Here is a 25,524-nt window from a genome sequence, read left to right on the forward strand (position 1 = left end):
TGCCACTAATTGTGGTGTCTGGATTTGAATCCAAGCAGAGGGATTTGGGAGCCTGTGCTCTTAGCCACTGCATGGTGGTGGGGACTCCTGGGATTGTTCTAAGGATTAAATAAAATAAAGTCTGAAAAGAACATAGAGTTTGGAAAACACTTAAAAATAGCAACCAACATGAAAATTGTTAATATGACCATCGTCACAATTGTGGTGCCTGTCTTGGTTTAACTCTTCATGGCTACACCTTTGGACAGATGACATTATGGATGAATTGAAATAGGCTGGGGCCAGATGCCAGGGGATATAGTGCTAACATTCTAAAGGATCTGGGCTTTTTCCTCCCCTCCCCTCTCCTCTCTTCTTCTTCTTTTTCTTCCTCTCTGCCTTCTTCCCCTCTCTCTCTTTCTCTCTCTCATCAAAGAGAGACACAGGTAGACTCTGTCATGCCTGTCTTTCCCTAGAGTGTTGTGGCATTACAGCTCACAGCAATATCAAACTCTTGGACTCAAGTGATCCTTTTGCCTTAGCCTAATGAGTAGCTGGGATTATAGGCACCCACCACAATGCCTGGATCATTTTTCTATTTTTAGTAGAATATTTTTAATATTTTTAATATTTAACTGCATGGGATTAGTTAATTACATCATGGACTATGTGCTTGATAGAAAAATATGCAGCTATGAAATGAGGTTTATTAAGACTATCTAATAGAAGAAAATATTTACAATAACGATTAGGATGACTATGAAACAAAAAACAAAGCAGTACAAACCACAAATGAATACAAAGGTAGATTACAAATGCCTACATTTAAAATATGCATATAAAGAACAGAGCACAATTAAGCAACAAATAATTTCTTTTTTTCTTAAAGGCATTAAAAGTGGTTTTTAAGAACCGACTTTTCTACTAAATATTCCAATTTTTCTCTTACACAGATGTCATACATTGTCAGGCTGGTTTTGAACTCCTGAGCTCAAGCAATCCACCTGCCTTGGCTTCCCAGAGTGCTGGGATTATAGGTATGAGCCATTGCACCTGGCCAGATTAGGCTTTTTCTTAATAAATAATATCTGGAGTCAGAGTTTGACGACTCACAGCTATGTTCCAGATCACTGTATGGCAGTGAGAGGAGAGGCAAACATGAAGTTCAAGCACTTATTTTTACACTTGGTGCTTTGAAAACACATGTGCTAAAATGATTCACAGTGGGGGGCCAGACAAAAGGGGCATGAACCCTCCAGCCTTGTACAGCCAGGCCCCAGAATGTCTCTGGGAGTTTGCAGGCTCTCAGAGTTCTCAGATGCTAAGTTTGAAAGTGGGGACCAGTGCAGGGTTTTGAATGAATCCAGCATGTCAGCCAAGTCCATGGTGCCTATACAGCCAAGGGTAGCCTAGCTCTGCGGAGATGGGGCTGCAGGGTTGTGTGTGTTTGTGAGATGGTGGGCACGATGGGGGAAGGAGCAGCTGAACCGTCCGCTGCGGCACGGCTGTCTCACAGTGCGTACAGTTTGCCAGGACGCATGACAGTTCTACAATCAGGATGCAGCTCCCTTTCCAAAGTGAAGTGCTAATGACTGAATTTGAGCTCACAGCAATTAGTTTGAAACTGAAACTTCTTTTCTATGTGCGGAATATCAATGCCATCCTGGCAGAAGCTGGCTTCAGCACCCGGGACGCTGGCCAAACACATGGAGCTCTGCTGGTTTGTGTGGGGCTCGCAGCCCAGCCCAGCCCTGCCTCTTGCTGCCTTCATAGCCTTCGTCACCCTGCAGGTTATATGGCTAGTGAAGGCCGCTTCCCTCCCTCATCTCTCTCATCCTCAGTCCTCCCAGCTATAAAATATACAGAGCACTGGCCTCGTTAGGGAGTGGGAGAGCAAGTGTAATTAGTGTATACAAGTTACCCTGTCACCTTTGGATAAAGACTAAGGCAGACGCCCGGGACCTTTTCTACTGTTCATTCTGACTCAGCATTCTCTCTCCCAACACCGAAGCCAGAAACCTCAGGCTCAGCAGGAATTTATAATGCACTTTCGGATTGGAGGCATCTGTGCTTTTGTGTAAAATTCTGTAGAGGGGCCCTTGAGGGAGAGTGTTGAACAGGCTTGAAGATGCAGCTAATGTTGCAGTGTCGGTGCTCACAGGAATTTGTTAGCCTGGCTGGTATAGGAGGGGACAATTTCCTCATTGCTTAGCAGCAACTGGGGTCCATGGAACAAACCATTGGAACCTACCAGTGACTGGGGCCTACGAGGCTTCAGTAAAGTCCAGACCCTGAAAAAGTCCAGAGGTCTTTTAGGGATGCCAGGAGGTGGGAGGGTAGGGAAGCGGGTGGATTGGGAAAGTCAGTGTTAAGTGCAAGTCCAGCCAGGTGCTGTACACATAGCCGGGCCAGATGGGCAGCTAAGGCTGCCAGGTCCACCTCACCCACTGGGGTCTATTTCTCCATTAAAGACTCATTGTCTTTAGAGGTTTTAAAGCTACTGGGAGTAACAAAAAAATAACTGACATTTTTGAGCGTTTGCTATGTACCAGGTTCTATTCTGAGTATTTTAAGTGAATTATTTCATTCAACACTTTTAACTGTTTAATTTGAAGGTTGGTCTTAAATCCACATTTTGCCCTTAAGGAAACTGAGGCAGAAGGCAGTCAAGAAACCAGCTATGTTTATGTAAGATGTTAGTGTTAGAGGAGGGCAAGGGAGGGAAATGTGGAAGGTCTATACTGTTATTATTTTTACTTTTTTTTTATAAATCTGAAATTGGTTCAGAATAAAACGTTAAAAGGAAAACCAAAAAAAAAGAAAAAAAGAAACTTGCCTGATACCCAACAGTTGGTCAGTGGGGCAACCCATGGTAACACCACACGCTTTCAGCTACTCCCCCCAACCCTGTGCCAGAAGTGACACTGTGCCAGCCGTACCCCAGGTTCTCATCAAATACAAAAATTTTCAGAGTAATCTGTCCTCCTCTGAAAATAATCATGCTTGTTATAATTTAGAGACATAGTTTCCACAAAATAAGAAAAAATGCTTTTGACACTCATTACAAAAAATTCCAAACAAATAAAAATGGAAAGCTATAGAGAAACCAGTGTTTTCAATTGGGGATGAGTCCTTCCCCCATCCCTCCAATGAGGAAAGTTTGTAGAACACAAACTCTACAGTCCTCAAAGATATTTTCCCTTATTTATCCAATGGCCATGCCTGGAGACATTCTTATTGTCACAACAAAGGGGGAGGTTGCTGCTGGCAGCTAGTGGGTAGAGGCCAGGGATGTTGCTCCGAGTCCTACAATGCGCAGGAGACATCTTCACGAGAAAGAATTATCAGTACTAAAGCATCAATTGATGGTTCATGAACCCTAGTTTAGACCAATTTTTCTAATGAGGACTCTGAGGCCAAGAAGATAGAAGTCACTGATCCACCATCCCACAGCCCGTGTCCCTGGGTCCAGATAAATTCCTATGCAAATTTTAATCCCACCTGAGATGGGATCAAATCAGAACTTTTTTTGGGGGTGGGGTCCAACAAGGTCTGTCCTAACAAGCCTTCCAGGTAGTTCTGATGCGTGCTCAAGTTTGAAAGTCACTGTAGTCCAGTCAGTTCTTAGATTTCGACTTATCCTTGCTTCTGCCTGGTAGCCCCATTTATAGCTGCACACCAGCCACCTCTCTCTGTCAAATGAGCCTGAGTTCTTCACTTCCTTCTGCTCCACTGGCCTGCAGAGGCCTTATCCCTGCAGAGCACTGGCCAGGACCGGCTGGGCTCAGTCTTAGGGACATAATGATGTGAACACAAACTCTACAGTCCTCAAATATATTTTCCCTTATTTATCAGTTCCTCTCTCAGCTCTGGGTCTCAAAGTTTGCTGAACATGTAGACCACATGAAAACTTTTTTTACCAATGCCCAGGTCCTAGCCCACACCAATGAAATCAACATGTTTTGGAGGTGGAGACAGTGCATTTCTATTTTTCAGAATTATCCTCGCCATTCTAACATGCAGCCAGGGCAGAGGTTACTGTGACGGACCAGCAGTTTCCGATTTCACCATGCCTGGGAATCTTATTAATCTGGAAATTTTGGTTCAGCAGAGCTGGGTGAGGCCTATGACCCTGCATTTCTGACAAGCTCGCAGGAATGCTGCCAGCCCTCAGTATGAGTAGCACTGGGGTGGATGACACCATTCAGGCAGGTACTCTCTGCTGTCCATTCTTGGGACACCTGATAGCCAATTAGTATTCTTGCCCTTGGACCTCCTTGCCCCATACTGATTTCACCACCCACAACTGCCTCTCAGCCAGATGGATTCTCTATCGTTTTCCAGTCTTTATGGCCCTTAAAATTTCACATCTGTAATGGAACTTATTTTTTGCCTGATAATTTAGCTAATTTGCATAGGTTTTACTTCTGCACATTGCAGACCAGCCCTGACTTCAAATTATTAACCCTGTTACCTGCACAAGCCTGCATGCCTGTCTCACCTTCAAGGCTTGATTCTCACTTGGGGATGATAATTTTCCCCTCATAGACTAGAAACTGTCCCTCCCTCAGGCTAGGGCCTTGAGTCTGATTCACTCAATGACATGTTAAGGTTGTGCTATTTCCGCACAGATGATACACTTTATCATCTAAGGAGGTCCTAGGCTAGCCCCGAGATCGTGGCTTCTTCTCCACACCCCTCTCTTTACCTTGACCCTTCTATTTCAGGGCAGTGCCCATTCTGTGTTCCCCTTTGGTCATTCTCTTTTTAAGCCTTCTCCCCAAATGCTGTGTGTTGTTAACACCCTGCTTGGCTCACTCCACGCTTCCGTCTGCAATAGCAGATTGACGTCTGCTGCCTTCAGAAACTGCAACCCATTTACCACTTTTTAAAATGTTTCTTATTTCTGAGCTTTTACATTAGACCTTACACTCCTCTGTAAAGGGTGTTACATGGGAAGTGCCCTTAGCTCTGAGACCAGCATGTGTTTGGTGCTGGGGGTACTTGAAGCCCTCCCACAGTGGGCTCCCAAGTCCTTGCTCAGGGATCTGCTCCTACTCACTTCCTGACAGCCCAGCCCACTGTTGGAGCTTGTGCCACAGGGAAGAGAAGGCCCAGGAGACATCCAGCCAGAGAGTGTGGAGCAGGACAGCGGGGGGAGGTACTGGGTGGTGGAATGTGTCTTGGTGGCTCATATCCTCAGGCCCAAATAACCCAAGGCTCAGACAGCTGATTCCAACAGTAATGGAAAGGTTTTGGAAAAAAGTAAGTAGTATATTGTACATTTTAAAAATAGCACAGTAATTCTCTTGGAATCGCCACACTGAGGTTTTCCCAAGTGGACTGTGCAGCTCTGCTTGGCCAGTCTGACAAAGACATGAGAATATCCAGTGGCCAAGACCAGAGCATGGCAGCATAATCGCTTTTTAGAAGTTACTGGAAGAGGAGCACAGACGGGCCAGGAGCAGGGAGGACGAGGGGGAGGGCGCCAGAGAAATGTCGGCAGCTGGTGTGGCTTCTGAACCAATATGCCAGCCTGGATTACTGTGTGAATAATTAAGTGCAATTTTCTCCTTGGATGGGTACGTGGTTTTAAATGTTACTAGCTCAGACTTTGCCCAGGCTGTTGTCAGATCACTTTCTTGAAAAATGTCTCCTATGGGTGGGTTCCTAGACTGGGATGTGACAGCATCAGGGAATTCCAGGTTGAACTTATTTCACTTAACTCCAGAAACAAAAGTGAACTGACTGATCTTAGAGGACCCATTACTGGCCTTGTGTTGGACAGTTTCCCAAAAAGGTATATTCAGTGCCTACCATGTAAGGGGTGCAATGATTTCTGGGCATGGCCACATTGGTTAGTACACTGTGGAGTCCGGCAAGATAGTTCGAGGCTGGTCCAGCTGAGATGAAGTAAAGGGCACAGAGAGGAACCAGTGTGGAACCAGTGTGTGGACCCTCCTTCCATCCCTGTGTGTACCACCCATCTGCTTCTCTTCAACCCATTTTTTGCAGTGGACAGATTATAATGACAGTAGTCATCCTCACCACCACAGCCACCACTACCACCATCACATCACCATCATCATGATTATTACCACCATATCACCACCAACACTATCTTCATCATCATCGTATCACCACCACTATTATCGCTGCTATCACTACCATCACTATCATCACCATCATCATCATTACCACCATATCACCACCAACACTATCATCATCATCCCATCACCACCACCATAATCATTACCACCTTTATCACTGCTATCCCTATCATCATTATCACCCTTACCACCACCATTATCACTGCTATCACTACCATCATTATCATCACCATCATCATCATTACCACCATATCTCACCACCAAAACTACCATCATCACATCACCACCATTATCACCATTATCACCATCATTATCACCATTACCACCATTATCATCACCATCACCACCACCACCATCATCACCACCACTATCATCATTACTACCATAGCACCACCAACACCACCATCATCATTACCATCACCATTATTACTATTACCATAATCATCCTCACAACCACCATCATCATCACCATCATCATTATCACTGCTATCACTACCATCATTATCATCATTATCAACATTACCAACCACCATTATCATTATCTTCACCACCACCATCATCACCCCCACCATCATCATCAACACCATCACATCACCACCAACAAAACCATCATAATCTCATCGCCACCACCACCACCACCACCATCATCATCATCATCACCTTATCATTGCTTTCACTACCATCAGTATCATCATTATCACCTTTACCAACTACCATTATCATCACCATCACCACCATCACCCCCACCACCATCATCATCACCTTCATTGTCATCTTTACCACCATATCACCACCAAAATTACCATCATCACCACCATCATCATCATCATTACCACCTTATCACCACCAACACTATCATCATCATCACATCACCATTACCAAGACCATCATCAACAACACCCCCACGAACACCATCATCACCATCATCATCACCATCACCTTTATCATAATCATTACTATCCTTGCCACTAACATCACCATTACCAATATCATTATACCATTTAGTAAATGCCTACTGTCTATAGTGCTTTGGTTTCAGTACTTTAGGCATATTAACTCATTTAGAAGTTACTACAGCTGCCTCAAGGAGGCATTATCATTTACTCCCTGTACAGATGTGGAACTTGAGATATGGACTTGCTGTAGGTCACCTAGCTAGTTAAGTGGCAGAGCCAGAATTAAACACTGGCAGTCTGATTTCAGAACCTACACACTTAACCCCTTTCCACCCCATTGTCTGGCTGACTCCACCATCCAAAACTTATTTTTAAAATCCCAACTACACCTGGAGAACAGTCACACAATCTCTGGGGCCCAAGATGGGCCCTTATCCAGCTGTCACTGTTCCCCACCTCATCTTCCTCTGGATCCTCGGGGGACCCACAATGAGACAGTTCTGTGGCGACCCCCCAGCCCTGAGCACCACACTGGGACACATGTATGTAGACTATTCATGACGAATGGACAGTCATGAAAACAGGCTCAGCAGTGCAGCTTGGCTGGTGAGAACAAGAAATGGCCTCCAAAGTCTGCGGCATGCAGTCAGAGGGGGTGTAGGAGGTAGACACACAGGTGAGTGGCAACTACAGAGGATGAAAGATGAGAGAATAAAGGATAGCCACTAAATATCTGCTGTGGAAGAGGTAAGGAGAAAAACTCCCAGGTACACAGTGTAATTATGAGTTAAAACAGAAGGAAAAAAAATCATTCCCACTGGCCACAGTGGTGAAAAGCCTTGACTTCTCTCCTGATTTTCAGGACCATTCCAGGCCTCGCATCCGTACTCTGAGAAAGATTTCTTTTAACTTCTCTTACTCTACAGCCCATACCCGAGAATGGATTAGCCCTCAAAGTTTAGACAGACCTTATAGGGTACCATTCCTAAAGGTTAAAGCAGCCAGAAAACATGCCTGATTTCTTATAAAAACCCTGTATGTTTAGTTTCTCTTCAAAATTTAAAAGATTTGGCAACATTGAGCTCACATCCTTGCAAGGCAGAGGTGTGCTGGTAAATGTTTAACAATAGGCTATCCCAGAAAACAAAGATGCCCCTGATTTGTAGAATTCATTAGTTTTCATGGTGGAAATAGCCCCACAATAGCTCATGTCAAGCCGCACCAATGTGCCACCACTGAGATGTGCAATTCACTTTTTTGAGCCAAGCTAGTCAAGAGTTTCGGTCTAAGAGAGTGTTTAGGCCAACCATATGTTTCTCCTTCCTCTGCTAACTCAGACTGAGTAGAACAAGCCCAAAGAAAGGGCAAACTGTATCTCACCACTAGGAACCAGAGAAGAACCTCCTCGCATTTTGGCAACTTTTGAGAGCTTCACTGAGGACTAGTTTGTAAAAGAGTCAGTGGGTGGGAGAGCCAACTGGCTGTTGTATGTGAAGGACTGGACAGATGACCACCCAGGAGGAGAAGTGAGTGAAGGGACCCCACAGAGACCCCACCTACCTGTGACTCCCAGGGCAGGTGGATATTAGGGAGGGCAGAGAAATAGCTGGTGAAGTGAGTCCCACCCTGTCCAGTACTGCCTGCAGCTCCAAATCCAGCCAATCCATGACAGGGATAGCAGACTGGACCAGAGGCGTGACCACATGTGGGAGCTATGTGGGTGAAGGCTGGGTCCTACCGGGGCAGACTAGCCAGCAGGAAGAGGATAGTGTCACCTCAGCCAGTTTTTCCCATCATGGATGACCTTCCTGAAGCTTCCCTCCACCCCTTTCTCCGTCAATCCCTGCATTCTTGCTGATGAAAAATGCAGGTCAAGCTCAATGTTTTCCTTATTTCTTTGTCTGGATCTGAAAGAATTACAGAGGCCTAAAGGGACCAAAGAGCCTCTCACAGCTACTCTTTTCTTTTTCTATACTGTACACATACTGCTTTGGAAATAAAAGCAAACAAGAGCAAAATTAAACCATTTTGATGGCACACACCAGGGGCACTGGGCACACTGCTGTCCCGAGCACCTTGCCACAGCTTCTGTAATTCCTGGTAGCATTCTGATTACTTTGTCCTGTTGAGCAAAGGGTGGAGGGCAGCTCTGAAACAAGCCACCCCAAGTGGGAAATGGGAGCACTTGGCTTACAGGGAAGGGAGCAGACACAGGTGCTGGCAAAGAATATGCTTCATCTTGGTGGAAGGGAGTCCAGGGGATTGGAGGCTTTGAAGCTCTGGTCAGGACCCTCATGAAAGACCCCTGACTTACCTTTAGCCTCCAGTCTTCCCACTGCTCAATCCTTAAAACCACTGCCACTACAGGGACACTCTCCCTCTCAGAAGTTCTCCCAGGTTCCCTGAGGAGGGAGTGTCTGTCTGTTAGGTTCAAACTTTCTTCTCTAGACTTATCTCCTCTTCTGGTGTTTTACCCACTAAACCCCAGACCTGCACCCGCATCTGCACCCTGACAGCCTGGGTAGGACCTGGTGCATACCCAACCTGGCCACTCTCTGGCAGTCTACCCTCAGACAAGTCACATTTCCTCTGTGTCATCAGCATCTCCATGTATGTAATGGGGATAACAGTGGTTTGTAGGGCCATTGTGAAGATGGAAGAGGTAATATATGAAAAGGGCCTGGTACAGAACAGACTTTTGACAAAGGTTTATTCCCTTTCCCCACCTGGCTCCTATTGCTCCCATTGTCTATGGGATCCATACCCTATTTCAAATCCTTTCCACCCTTTCCAGGACTGGCCTCAAGGTCATGTATTTGGAAATCTTGTCCTACTCTGTGAGTCGGAATTCAAGTCACTTCTAGAACATTCATCTCATATCTATCTTAAGAACTCAAGTTGTTTTTTCAAGTAGGTATCATATCCTATTCAGCTGGGAAACTTCATGCTAGTCTTTAGCATAGAGCTTACTATGTCCTGGGTATTTAATACATGCCTTCTGGATGACCTGAGAGGCAAGTCATCTGACCCCAAAAGATGACTTCATTCAACATCATTCACACTATACTCCTCACAGAATATATAATTGAGTGAATTGGGTGGAAAGAGATGGAGCAACTCAGCCAAAGACTCCAGCAGGAAGCAGGAGAGCTGAAATTTAAGCCCCGTGGATAGTCAAAGTGCATGACCTTTCCAAAGGTCTGGGCTGACCTCTTCCGCACCCCAGTGGAGCAGAGAAGACAGATATTCTTTATTCTCATTACACAGAGAAGTAAGCACAGTCTCTAGCCAGGAAATGGATCTACTTTGGTGGGTCCTTGCAGGACCACCCATATTGGCTGGATTTTAGAATGTGGAGGGAGAGGCATGAATGGCAAGGGGGAAAGGGAAGTGGTGGGGAAGAGAGGTTAAAAACAAGAGGACTCAGACATTCATGGTGCTCCGCACAAAGACCATGAGGCTCCCACCAGCTTCCAGCCCCTACCTGCACTGCCACCACTGACAAGACCTCCACCGAGATCCGATTGAACTCATCAAAGCAGCCCCAGGCTCCAGACTGAGCGAGGCCTTTGTAGATGTTGCCACAAGACTGCAACAGAAAGCACAAAGATTAAATCACCAACAGCACTGGGCTTATCGATACGTGTCCAAGTCATCTTCCATCTTTTCTATGGTAGGTATTTCCAGTTCCCTTCAGACCACTGGTAAGAAACTTATATTAAAATTTCAAGAACAATTAAATTTTTGATGGTTATGGGGTTCCAACAGAAGTCACAGGATCAAACAGAACCTTTTCAAGACACTTGGATGAAAATCCTTTTAATATGTCATCAGGGTTGCATTACTGTTGATTTTGTAGCTTTCAAAATCCCAGGAAATGAATAAAAGATGATGTTTCTTACACTATACAGACAAAAAGCCTTCCACTCAGCCTTTGGCATGGGATGTGCTGATGCAAAAGTTTATGTCTGTATCTTTAAATTCATTCCCAACCACCTGGTTTTCCCAGGGTGATGACGACTTAGAGATGGGGATAGGAGGTGATAACATCTATAGAAAATAAACTAGCAGCAGATCTTTTCAAATGAATGCAAGGAAATAATTTTGAAATGAAGAATTGATTTCTGTCCTAAAAATAAAAACCATTCTAGGCATTCAATGAGAGCTAGTAAACCACGGAGCAATGTAAAGGGATAGTTTACTGGGAGATGTTCTGAAGGTCATTGGCAAAAAGACATCATTAAAATGCTGGGGAAATGCAAATAATGGAAAAGTTCCACTCATTCATTCAGTGGCATTTTTTTGACTCTCAGCTCTGTGCATAGGTCACGTGCTAGACGCAGAGCTCAGTCTCTCTGAAAACTTCTACGTAGGTCGTGGAGATGAGGTATACAAATAAATCTGGAGAATTACTACGTGAGTCACACTTCCAAGAGATACTGTAGACCATAAATATTACGGAGTCCAGAGAGGAGTGGGTCACATGCTCCAGTGTGATCTGTTTTGCTAAAGAGGTGAATAGAAGATGGTAATAAAACAGCATTTTCCAAAGTTTATTTCATGGAACTCCAGCCCTGAGAGAAGCTCCTTGAGAAAAGGGCTTTGTGGACAAGCAACTTCGGTCAAAGTTTACATTCTTTAACCCATTTTGGCCAAGTTACAATATATATTAGCATTGTAAGGGCCCTGAGAAGAAGTTTCGAAATAAGAAATTAACTTAACTCTGCTATATGGATAGTTTTCCTTCCCCACCACCCCCGCCCCAGTTTAACCCCTGGTGTTCTCAGAATGGACTCTGGCAAATACTGATCATAAGAATATTTTCTTAAAGATGTGGGGTACTGGTACCCACAGAGCTTTATGATCCCAAACACACATGGGAATTAACGGCTGTACAGGATAGGAGTGTCTGTGTAGATAGATTAGGAGGGGAAAAGCCTTTCAAGGAGGAGAAAATATTATGGAAGAATGATGAGCAAAATAATGATGTGTCCAGAGAAAAATAAAGATTCCATTTTGATTGGAAAATTGAATTACTAAAGAAAATCCTGTTTATAAAAGCCTGAATCATTCTAAGGGATCTTTGGAGGTTTGGAGCAGAGAACGTGATTAAAGCCACATTTTTGGAGAATCAGTCTAACACCCACGTGGGCTAGACTGGATTTGGGGAAGACTTTAAAGAAGGCAGAAAAATATATCCAGCCTTTTACTAAGCTCCTGGAATGAGTGGATTTCTTCATTCGTTCAGCACATACTTGTTGGCCATGTACATGGCCCTCGGAGATGCATGAGCTTCCTGAGCTCCTCTGTCCCTCTCCTCCTGCCCTGTAAGGGGGGCTCAGGGCATGAAGTCAGATACTGTCTACAGACAGAGTTGCTCAAGGCTTTAAAGCTGACATTTTAATGAGTTCAGACTGTATTAAAATGCCACATGCTCTGCTTGGCATTAACCCCAAAGTTGAGACAGCCCTGGTCGGGTTTCATGTCCTCCAGTGTCTTTTACCTGCACACTCTTTACCTGGCTCTCTACCTCTTCTGGAGTATTCCAGGGCCTAGAGTTTGTGGAGAACACATTAGCACCCAGGATTATGTTATCTGGGTGCTAACTCTAGCTCTCTTAATTATTTCATGTGTCTTTTGTCCCTCAAAATAGACTGGATTATACCCTATCCATCTGTGTCTATTTATTTATTACCCATTTACCATTTATCTATAATCCACCTACCATCTATCATCTATTATCTATTTATTCATCTGACATCCCTCTAGCATCTATCTAGGTATCTCTTTATAGTCATATATTAATATTATCTATTTTTGGTACCATCCTATGATGCCATGGCAAATTAACTTGGTGGATGGAGTGTTTTATGATAAAAAATAACTCTGAACAGCTGGACAACAAAGGGGAAGGTCTGCAAAAAGCTTAGTGAGGTTATTCCGTTTCATGGGAAGGCTGGTGTCCGGGAAGGCATCACCTTCTGTCTGGTGCATTTCATCACGACTGAACTTACTGCTGTTGCTCTGATCTGTATCTGGCATGGACTTTACCACCAAAGCTTAGCTCACAGTTCAGGTGAACAAAGGATAGACCCCTCCTGTGCTCTTAGAGGAATTGTTGGTGTTTGGGTTCAGTGATTAGTTTTGAAATGATTGAGTAAAATGGTTTTAGTGACTTCTCACTATGGGGTCAGCTCATCTGTTCGCATTTGCTATGCTGGACATGACTTTGAAGAAACCTGGCCAGTTTTCTTCAATCAATACACTGCATCTACATCCAAATGAGTGTGGTTTTAGAATGTTCCTCTTGGGAGACTATACTTGTTTCAGCAATGCTGCCTTTGCTCAACTATACAAGAATCTAGAAACTTCAAGTAATCCTTAAGGCTTAGTTTATTTCTTAAAAAAAAAAAAATCTTTTCTTTTTTTTTTTTTTTTTGTAGAGACAGAGTCTCACTTTATGGCCCTCGGTAGAGTGCCGTGGCCTCACACAGCTCACAGCAACCTCCAACTCCTGGGCTTAAGCGATTCTCTTGCCTCAGCCTCCCGAGTAGCTGGGACTACAGGCGCCCGCCACAACGCCCAGCTATTTTTTGGTTGCAGTTCAGCCGGGGCCGGGTTTGAACCCACCACCCTCGGTATATGGGGCCGGCGCCTTACCGACTGAGCCACAGGCGCTGCCCTTTTTTTTTAAATTCCAACCTGACTTAAAGAGAAACATTGTTTTAATGCATGCATCGATAAATACAACCATGCTAAAATTTAGGGGATGAAGACCATGGGAAAGACAATCAGATTGGGTCTGGATCCTCATTTGTTTGCTTGATATGAGAAAATATGGTGCCATAGAATGCTGCAACCCTTTGTGCAGCAAAATTACATACTATAGGAAGTATTAAACTTTCAGAGGCCAAATCTCATTTAAAGAGTCCTATATGTGGTAACTGCAAATGTTATCTTGCAATTTCTAAAATTATTTCTACATTAAATTTGTTTTACCATAAAGACATGACTTATACATATATAAGTATATAATATATATTTAATGCTATTATTTTACTTTCCTCCACTCTAAATTTACTTACACATCATATTTTTAACAAAAGGGACTATAAGTCAGTTTACAAATGCATATAATACAACAAAATAAAAATGATGAGACAGTGAGGCAATCTGTCATTATATGGCTTTATAAAAGAATCTGTATCAGGTTCACTTGTAAGCACAATGTTCCTAGCTAAGAAATGACTTCATGGGTGTTTTGTTTCTCTAGTTTTTCTCTGTGACACAGAACCTGGAATATATTCTTTTTTAAATAACAATGAGAAGCTTCCATGACTTGGCAATTATGAATTGGGCTGCAATAAACATTCTTGTGCAAATGTCTTTGTTGTAAAGTGATTTTTGGTCATCTGGATATGTACCTAGTAGAGGAATTGCAGAATCAAATGGTAGGTCTACTTTTAGTTCCCAAGTATTCTCCAAACTTCTTTCCAGAAGGGACATATTAGTTTGCATTCCCACCAGGAATGCAGAAGTGTTCCATATATAATCACCCACACTTTCATACGAAAGATGAAACACAATTATAGCCCAGAAAGAAGAAGAGAAGAGGAGGGCGAGGGGAGGGGAGGAGGGTGGATGGGTGGTGGGAGGGTAATTGGTGGGACCTCACCTACTGTGAATATTGCAAGGGTATATGTCAAATATATTAATAGTTGAGTATAAATGTCTAAACACAACAATTAAATAAGTGAGGTGAATGCTATGTTAACCAGTTTGATGTAAACATTCCAAATTGTATATAAAATCAGCACATTGTACCCCATATGTGCATCAATGTACACAGTTATGATCTAATGATGAGCACCTGAATGAACCACATCACCTGCATACTCATCTTCTGTGGGCACCTCTTGTGTGAGAAGGGGCTGATCTAGTCTGTTTCCAGATCACACTTGCACTTGCAGAACACTGTGCTCTTGTAGACAATTTGGGGGATGTCCACGTGCACAGAAGAGCACAAATACGTTTGGCTTTTAGGTGACAACAATATCTTCACATTTGCTATTTACAAGGCTTTCTGTGCTTCTAGGTCCAAGAGATTCAATTGTTTTGTTTTACAGATGATGAAGAGAGACCCAGAAGGTGCAATGTGTCATCTGCGGTCATAGAACTCCTTAGGGGAATTGTGATCCATGGAGCTGTGCCCCCTTGTTGCATCAGAGATTTACAGGAAAGTCAATGAGCTCTAGGGATCAGAGGTCCTCATATCTAGCATGAAGGAGCACACGCAGACACCCCTCATCTGGGCTTTGAGACCTGGGGGAGCTGGTGGCCCGAATGAACTTTGCCCCTGGTTTGGGTAGTCACCCAGTTCTAGTTCCTCCCAAAGCTGAGTCAACCCGTACCTTGTAGTCCATCTGCTCTGAGCAGTTGAACACATAGACCATGACGCCCAGTGCCCGGCCCAGGTCCTTGGTGGTCTCGGTCTTGCCCGTGCCTGCAGGTCCTGCTGGAGCCCCACTCATGGTCAGGTGTAGAGACTGGGTGAGGGTGATGTAGCACCTGTTAAAACACAGGTGGGCACAGGTCATCCTCAGGGGCTGCTGGAGCGGGGAGTCAGGGCTGAGGTCCAAAGGCATGCAACGCCTGACACAACTGCTATAAAGGAACTCCCAGAGGCTGCCATATGTGTGTCCCGCAGGGCTGTGGGAAGGGCATTGTAGTGACTTAGGGGGCATTAGTGGCTCTTTGCTAGGCTCTCCTTAATTTTGCCCTGTTTACTTCTCTAGCTTCAGTCTCACTCTCCACTCCCCAAACCCTGGCCACGCAGAGCTGTGTCCACTTGCCACACACACCTGCACTTCTGCTTCCCTCCTCCTCCTTCCCTACCCAACCCCCAACACTTTAAGTCTTCCTGGATGATGACTCTCATCAATCTTTGCCTGGCTAGTGGTCACTAACCCTCAGCTTTGGCATTGGACATTGCTCCACCCACAAGTGTTCCCGGGTCCCTGAGCCCTGTGGCGAGTGAGTAGATGCTCTTGCAGCTGAGCTCTTTCTCCACTTTAACTTCCCATGGTGCCTAACACATCTATAAATGTCTGTGCAAAGTGCATGAAGGCATGGCTGTGCTTTAGTCATTGTTTTGTCTTAAGAACTTAACACAGCTCTAGGCACACATACTCCCTCAGCAGCTATTTACAAAACACACGAATGAACCTGCAAATGAATGGATCACTCAATCAGTCTAGTCACTCCTCCCATTACTATTTCTACTGATGACAATAAAATAAACTCAGTTTTAAGCATATTTATTTCTGGTACTTTGAAAAAAAGAACTTGTATTTCCATTTAGTATTGGTTCAAGATGTTCTTTTGGATAATAAGCACATAAAAAGATACTCGGGATCATTGGTCATTTGAGAAATGTAAATTAAATCCACCCTGAGATATAACTACACACCCCCTAGAACAGCTACAATAAAAAAGACAGACAGTAACAAGTGCTGGTGAGGATGTGGAGAGACTGGAGACCTCAAACACGGCTGGTGGGACTGCCAAATGATATAGTTACTTTGGAAGACAGGGTGGGAGTTTTTTTCAAAGTAAAGTATGTGATGTGATTCTGCAATTCCCCTCTTTGGAATTTGCCCAAGATAAACAGGAACATATGTTTACATAAAGACTTGTGCATAGCACAGTATTCACCTGCTCATAGGTCATGTTCATAGCAGCAATATTCATAACAGCAAAGAATGAGAAACAAGGTGATATCCATCAACAATGAGCAGGCAGACAAAATGCGGTCTGTGTGTACAATGGAACACTCTTCAGCAGTGTAAAGGAATGAAATACTAAGTGTACTGCAAAACGGATGCATCTTAACAACTTTATGCTAAGTGAAAGAAGCTGGATACAGAAGATGTATCATTGCATTTATATGAAATGTCCAGAAAAGATAAATAAACACATCTGGCATATCAGTAACTGGGCTTTGGGATAGGAGCAGGAATTTCCTGCAAATAGAGCAAAGGAGAATATTCTAATACTGAATTACTGTGAGAGTTGTACACCTCTGTATTCACTAAAAATCACTGAATTGTACACTCAATACAGGTGAACTCTAAGGCATGTAAACTATACTTCAGTATCACAATAAAGCTGTTAAATTGTCATTGGTCTAACTTTTTAATATCTAGAAAATCAATATGTAGACTCTTGACACATAGTCTGCAGGTCTCAGGGGGCTTCCAAAATTAATTCTGAATCTGATGTCTTGAGATGACCAGGTACTCAGAGTTAATTCCTTTTGTGCCAGAGGGGGACTGGGTTTCTACTGACTTCACTATGTCTAGAATCAAAATGATTTTGGAAAGACTTGAAGTAAGGTCCTTTCTCTTCCCTTTAATTAAATGCAAAATTCTCTTATCTATTTCAGCCTTTCAAAGTAAAACCCAAGAAGGCAGCATCCCCAGGAAGAGAGGACAGGTGTGTGGAGTTATTACTCCATCTCCAGCTTGCCTGTGTAAAGGGAGAGGTTGACTCAGGTGATCCCGGGAACCTGGCTGCCTGTAACCCCCATGCCTGCTGCGCACAGCTGCATCACTTTCCCTACTGACTTTAGAATGTTGATATTCAGATGGGCCATGAGGCAAAGTGAGATGAATCAGAGTTAAGGTGTTAAGTTGGGTCTCCTCTCATCCTTCTTGGCCACTGTTACCATTTGGTGACACTCCCTTTCTCCCCCAGATGTTCATAGCTACATCCTCACCAAGTCCTATGTGCAGCCTTAACTGCACCTGCCACTCAAGGCTGAGTTTCTGGCTCCGATTGGTCCCATGCCTTGTTCCTCTGCCAGCCTCAGGCTTCCTCTAGAACTGTTGAGGCATTGTTGTAGCCCTGTGTCTCCCAGGAGGAAACATAGCCACCTGAAGCAGCAGTTTTAACCTCCAGACAACTCACTTCGCCACCTTTCCTCCCACCCCCCTTCTGTTCCATGGCTGTTCCTTCTGCCTGCCAAAGGGTGATCCACTAGGCTGTTCTCTCTGGAGCTGCAGGACTCTCAAGGAATGTGGAATCTAGAAGTGCAAGGTCTTACAAAAATAGAATTCTCACAGAAAAACTCAAGAATTCCTTGAAAGACATCCTTGGAACTGGGGTGTCATTCTACTTTGGAACACTCTATTGAGCTTCCGATAATTGCCAGAAGGCACTTGTGTGTGTGTGTGTGTGAGGGGGGGAATGTAAAAATATTATTATTTTGGAATAATGAAACTTGAAAGCTGGAAAGGATTTCCAAAATCAACTCACCTGATCTCCCTGTTTACAGACGGGTAGACTGAGGTTCAGAGAATGGAAGTAGGCTGTCTAATGAGTTCTAGTAACTAAGGCAGGGCCAGTAGAATATTAGCTCAGTACTCAAGAAAAAACACACATAAAGAACAGAGTAGTAGGAGGCGGAGCAAGATGCAGCCTAGTAACAGCTTCCTTGCATCTGGGCACCTTGAGTCTGGGGAGATAGGACTCCAGGCATCTCTGGCTGGTGGGATCTGCCTATCATCACCCCTGAGAGGATACAGGGAGTCAGCGAGAGACTTCTGGACCCCAAGAGGAGGACTAAAACAGTGGAAAACCGGCAAGTAGTTGCGTGTGTTCAATCCGTCTAAACCCGCCAGCAACTGTAAGTTCAGTAGCAGCGAGACTGCAAACCAGAAAGGCCTGACTTGTGAACTGTTTTGGGGTCTTTGGACTTGGCACTCAGCTGAACTGCCTTGGGGAGAGCCTGAGCGGGAGTGTGGAGAACTTTGGCCTTTGTCTAGGGCCCCAGTCTGAACCGCTGAGCCAGACGGAGCTAATAGTGTTTGGCTCTGGGTCACAGGCAGACATTGTGAGCGATCTGCCCCGGAAAGCTCCGCCCTCAGGGTTGCAGAGCTGGAATTGGGTGGGAGCTGGTAACCCAGCGAACAAGTAGCCTAAGGGCGGGGTCTGAGCCACCTTGCAGCCCTAACCCTCGGGGGCAGAGGGAGACCAGTTTTGACACACAGGGTAAGTGGATAGCCACTTCAGCAGTGACTCCAGCGACAAGCACTTCCCTGAGAAAGCTTCTGCTCAGTAAGTGAACAAGCTCAAAGTGCCTTTTAAGTGGGCTGAAGAGAGATTTAGGGTGTCTACCTGCTGGGGTTTGAGAAACTAGCAGCCTCCAGTCGTATCAGAACTGTGATTAACATCTCGTACCCCAGAAGACCACGTGTTGCCCAGACAATATTCAATAACATATACATACTGCTTTGTTTTTGGTTGTGTTCTTTTTTTTTTTTTTTTTTTGGTTTGGTTGTTTTATTTGTTTATTTTGTTGTTGTTCATTGTTGTTTTGTTTTTTAATTTCAACCTTTTCCATACAGATCCTTTTTCTTTCTCAATTTTTCTAGTTTAATTATAATTTCCCATTGCTGCCTATTTCAATAATTAGAACTTCATTTTTGTTAGTGTTTCTACTGCTATTATTTGGTTTTTCCAGCCAATTTTATCCCGTAAAGTTTTCTGTTTGCTTGTTTTGGTTTGATTTATAGCATTTTTGTCTTTCCTCTCTACTTGGTGCAGGTGGGGTACTGGGTCTGATCAGGTTAGCAAAGAGCTGCTGACCTCAAGGGAACCACACAAATGGGCACCCCCAGAAGGTGGTTTTTTTTTTAAGGTTGTATCAAAGTACCCTACTGTACACCTATATTGCTCTGTCTCCCTCTTTCTGTGCCTCTATTCTTTTTGTCAATATTCCTTTTACCCACCCCCTCTCCTTTCTCTATTTTTCTTTTTTTTTTCTTATCACTTGGCCCTCCTTTCTTTCATCCCTTTTTTGCTCTTAAACCTTCTCACCCTTCTGGTCCTGTAACGCTTAGTCCACAGGCACGAGAACTTAAAGAGCAAGAGGAAGAGAAAGAAAAATTAGGGCAAGGAAACAGATAAAAGAAATCACCCATGAGGAAGAATCAGCAGAAAACTCCAGGCAACATGAAGAACCAGTCCAGAACAACCCCGCCAAGGGACCATGAGGTAGCTACTGCAGAGGATTCCACCTATACAGAAATGTTAGGAATGACAGAAAGGGAATTTAGAATACACATGTTGAAAACAATGAAAGAAATGATGGAAACAATGAAGGAAACTGCTAATAAAGTGGAAAATAACCAAAAGGAAATCCAAAAACAGAATCAAATCAGAGATGAACGATATGAAGAATATAAAAAGGATATAGCAGAGCTGAAGGAAATGAAACAGTCAATCAGGGAACTTAAAGATGCAATGGAAAGTATCAGCAACAGGTTAGACCATGCAGAAGAAAGAATTTCAGAGGTAGAAGACAAAGTTTTTGAGATAACTCAGATAGTAAAAGAGGCAGAAAAGAAGAGAGAGAAAGCAGAACATTCACTGTCAGAATTATGGGACTTTATGAAGCGTTCCAACATACGAGTTATAGGAATTCCAGAAGGGGAAGAAGAATGCCCCAGAGGAATGGAAGCCATACTAGAGAATATTATAAAAGAAAATTTCCCAAATATCACCAAAGATTCTGACACACTGCTTTCAGAGGGCTATCGGACCCCAGGTCGCCTCAACTCTAACTGAGCTTCTCCAAGACACATTGTGATGAACCTGTCCAAAGTCAAGACAAAAGAAAAGATTCTGCAAGCTGCCAGGAGTAAGTGCCAGTTGACCTACAGGGGCAAATCGATCAGATTGACCGCAGACTTCTCTAATGAAACTTTCCAAGCAAGAAGACAATGGTCATCTACCTTTAATCTACTTAAACAGAACGATTTCCAGCCCAGAATTCTGTACCCTGCTAAGCTAAGCTTCAAAATTGACAGACAAATCAAATCATTTACGCATATACAAACATTGAGGAAATTCGCCCCAACAAGACCAGCTCTATAGGAAATACTTCAACCTGTTCTGCACACTGACCACCACAATGGATCAGCAGCAAAGTAAGAACTCAGAAATTAAAGGACAGAACCAAACCTCCACGCTGATGCAAAAGATAAAACTAAGCAATGGACTCTCACCAAATAAGACGAATAGAATACTACCACACTTAGCAATTATCTCAATAAATGTTAATGGCTTGAATTCCCCACCGAAGAGACATAGATTGGTTGACTGGATTAAAAAACACAAGCCATCCATTTGCTGTCTGCAAGAAACACACCTGGCTTCAAAAGACAAGTTAAAGCTCCGAGTCAAGGGTTGGAAGACAATTTTTCAGGCAAATGGAATTCAGAAGAAAAGAGGAGTTGCAATCTTATTTTCAGATACATGTGGATTTAAAGCAACTAAAGTAAAAAAAGACAAAGATGGTCACTTTATATTGGTCAAGGGAAAAATACAACAAGAAGACATTTCAATTCTAAATATCTATGCACCCAATTTAAATGCTCCCAGATTCTTGAAACAGACCTTACTCAGTGTGAGCAATATGATATCTGATAATACCATAATAACAGGGGACCTTAACACTCCTCTTACAGAGCTGGACAGATCCTCTAAACAGAAATTAAACAAGGATATAAGAGACTTAAATGAGACCCTAGAACAACTGTGCTTGATAGACGCATATAGAACACTCCATCCCAAAGATAAAGAATATACATTCTTCTCATCACCCCATGGAACATTCTCCAAAATTGATCATATCCTGGGACACAAAACAAATATGAACAGAATCAAAAGAATTGAAATTTTACCTTGTATGTTCTCAGACCATAAGGCACTAAAGGTGGAACTCAACTCTAACAAAAATGCTCGACCCCACCCAAAGGCATGGAAACTAAACAATCTTCTGTTGAATAACAGATGGGTGAAGGAAGAAATACAACAGGAAATCATTAACTTCCTTGAGCATAACAACAATGAAGACACAAGCTACCAAAACCTTTGGGATACTGCAAAAGCAGTTTTGAGAGGAAAATTCATCGCTTTAGATGCCTACATTCGAAAAACAGAAAGAGAGCGCATCAACAATCTCACAAGAGATCTTATGGAATTGGAAAAAGAAGAACAATCTAAGCCTAAACTCAGTAGAAGAAAAGAAATATCCAAAATCAAATCAGAGATCAATGAAATTGAAAACAAAAGAATCATTCAGAAAATTAATGAAACAAGGAGTTGGTTTTTTGAAAAAATAAATAAAATAGATAAACCATTGGCCAGACTAACGAGGAATAGACAAGTAAAATCTCTAGTAACCTCAATCAGAAATGATAAAGGGGAAATAACAACTGATCCCACAGAGATACAAGAGATCATCTCTGAATACTACCAGAAACTCTATGCCCAGAAATTTGACAATGTGAAAGAAACAGATAAATATTTGCAATCACACCCTCTCCCTAGACTCAGCCAGGAAGAAATAGACCTCCTGAGCAGACCAATTTCAAGCACTGTGATCAAAGAAACAATAAAAAATCTTCCAACCCCAAAATGCCCTGGTCCAGATGGCTTCACTCCAGAATTCTATCAAACCTTCAAAGAAGAGCTTATTCCTGTACTGCAGAAATTATTCCAAAAAATTGAGGAAGAAGGAATCTTCCCCAACACATTCTATGAAGCAAACATCACCCTGGTACCAAAACCAGGAAAAGACCCAAACAAAAAGGAGAATTTCAGACCAATCTCACTCATGAACATAGACGCAAAAATTCTCAACAAAATCCTAGCCAATAGATTACAGCTTATCATCAAAAAAGTCATTCATCATGATCAAGTAGGCTTCATCCCAGGGATGCAAGGCTGGTTTAACATAGGCAAGTCTATAAACGTTATCCACCATATTAACAGAGGCAAAAATAAAGATCACATGATCCTCTCAATAGATGCAGAAAAAGCATTTGATAAAATCCAGCATCCTTTTCTAATTAGAACACTGAAGAGTATAGGCATAGGTGGCACATTTCTAAAACTGATTGAAGCTATCTATGACAAACCCACAGCCAATATTTTACTGAATGGAGTAAAACTGAAAGCTTTTCCTCTTAGAACTGGAACCAGACAAGGTTGTCCTCTGTCACCTTTACTATTCGACGTAGTGCTGGAAGTTCTAGCCAATACAATTAGGCAAGACAAGGAAATAAAGGGAATCCAAATGGGAGCAGAGGAGGTCAAACTCTCCCTCTTTGCTGACGACATGATCTTATACTTAGAGAACCCGAAAGACTCAACCACAAGACTCCTAGAAGTCATCAAAAAATACAGTAATGTTTCAGGATATGAAATCAATGTCCACAAGTCAGTAGCCTTTGTGTACACCAATAACAGTCAAGATGAGAAGCTAATTAAGGACACAACTCCCTTCACCATAGTCTCAAAGAAAATGAAATACCTAGGAATATACCTAACGAAGGAGGTGAAGGACCTCTATAAAGAAAACTATGAAATCCTCAGAAAGGAAATAGCAGAGGATATTAACAAATGGAAGAACATACCATGCTCATGGATGGGAAGAATCAACATTGTTAAAATGTCTATACTTCCCAAAGCAATCTACCTATTCAATGCCATTCCTATCAAAATACCAACATCGTACTTTCAAGATTTGGAAAAAATGATTCTGCATTTTGTATGGAACTGGAAAAAACTCCGTAGAGCTAAGGCAGTTCTCTGTAACAAAAATAAAGCTGGGGGCATCAGCATACCAGATTTTAGTCTGTACTACAAAGCCATAGTGGTCAAGACAGCATGGTACTGGCACAAAAACAGAGACATAGACACTTGGAATCGAATTGAAAACCAAGAAATGAAACTAACATTTTACAACCACCTGATCTTTGATAAACCAACCAAGAACATACCTTGGGGGAAAGACTCCCTATTCAATAAATGGTGTTGGGAGAACTGGATGTCTACATGTAAAAGACTGAAACTGGACCCACACCTTTCCCCACTCACAAAAATTGATTCAAGATGGATAAAGGACTTAAATTTAAGGCATGAAACAATAAAAATCCTCCAAGAAAGCATAGGAAAAACACTGGAAGATATTGGCCTGGGGAAAGACTTCATGAAGAAGACTGCCACGGCAATTGCAACAACAACAAAAATAAACAAATGGGACTTCATTAAACTGAAAAGCTTCTGTACAGCTAAGGAGACAATAACCAAAGCAAAGAGACAATCTACACAATGGGAAAGGATATTTGCATATTTTCAATCAGACAAAAGCTTGATAACTAGGATCTATAGAGAACTCAAATTAATCCACATGAAAAAAGCCAACAATCCCTTATATCAATGGGCAAGAGACATGAATAGAACTTTCTCTAAAGACGACAGACGAATGGCTAACAAACACATGAAAAAATGTTCATCATCTCTATATATTAGAGAAATGCAAATCAAAACAACCCTGAGATATCATCTAACCCCAGTGAGAATGGCCCACATCACAATATCTCAAAACTGCAGATGCTGGCGTGGATGTGGAGAGATGGGAACACTTTTACACTGCTGGTGGGACTGCAAACTAGTACAACCTTTTTGGAAGGAAGTATGGAGAAACCTCAAAGCACTCAAGCTAGACTTCCCATTTGATCCTGCAATCCCATTACTGGGCATCTACCCAGAAGGAAAGAAATCCTTTTATCATAAGGACACTTGTACTAGACTGTTTATTGCAGCTCAATTTACAATCGCCAAAATGTGGAAACAGCCTAAATGCCCACCAACCCAGGAATGGATTAACAAGCTGTTGTATATGTATACCAGGGAATACTATTCAGCCATTAAAAAAAATGGAGACTTTACATCCTTTGTATTAACCTGGATGGACGTGGAAGACATTATTCTTAGTAAAGCATCACAAGAATGGAGAAGCATGAATCCTATGTACTCAATTTTGATATGAGGACAATTAATGACAATTATGGTTATGGGGGGGGAAACAGAAAGAGGGAAGGAGGGAGGAGGGTGGGGACTTGGTGTGTGTCACACTTTATGGGGGCAAGACATGATTGCAAGAGGGACTTTCCCTAACAATTGCAATCAGAATAACCTGGCTTATTGTACCCTGAATGAATCCCCAACAATAAAAAAAAAAAAAAAAAAATTTAGAAGCTGAAGAACAGAGTAGTATTTCCCTTTGCCACGGGAGAGGTTGCCAGGATGCTTGGGCTACTGAGCGTACCCTAGTCTTTCCGGATATGTTCCTGCTCTATGGTCTTGCTAGAATACTTGTCTCTTTAAATACCCTAGCCAGGTCCTTCCATCTGCTCCTACTTGCTAGTGTGGGCCAGTAGATGATGCTGTGACAGTTTACAGCCACCACTCTGGACAAATGAGTTCAGACCTTGCCTCCACTATGAGGTGTTTGTGGGACTCAGCCAAGTTATTGAAATTTCTTTATGCCTTAAAAGAAAAATGTTTCATGGAGATCTATCACATCATATTTTCTTTGTTCAAAAGAATTTACACAATTTTGCTGCTGCAAAAACAATAGCAATTGTGAAAGTGGCGAGGAATCCTTTGAGAAGCGATCTGAGTAA

The 25,524-nt window shown here is 42.8% G+C and overlaps 1 protein-coding gene across 1 annotated transcript in view; it reads right to left on the minus strand.

The window, feature by feature from the left end:
- DNAH9 (dynein axonemal heavy chain 9) overlaps nucleotides 1–25,524 on the minus strand; it is a 377,510-nt gene that overhangs the window by 224,292 nt on the left and 127,694 nt on the right. The window contains exons 27-28 of the mRNA XM_053569797.1: nucleotides 15,397–15,553; nucleotides 10,470–10,574 (exon numbers count right to left, since the gene is read on the minus strand). Coding sequence (XP_053425772.1) covers nucleotides 10,470–10,574; nucleotides 15,397–15,553 — 262 coding nt within the window. The remainder of the gene's footprint in view (nucleotides 1–10,469; nucleotides 10,575–15,396; nucleotides 15,554–25,524) is intronic.

The sequence above is a fragment of the Nycticebus coucang genome, chromosome 18 (genome assembly GCF_027406575.1).
Source record: "Nycticebus coucang isolate mNycCou1 chromosome 18, mNycCou1.pri, whole genome shotgun sequence".
NCBI lineage: Eukaryota > Metazoa > Chordata > Mammalia > Primates > Lorisidae > Nycticebus > Nycticebus coucang.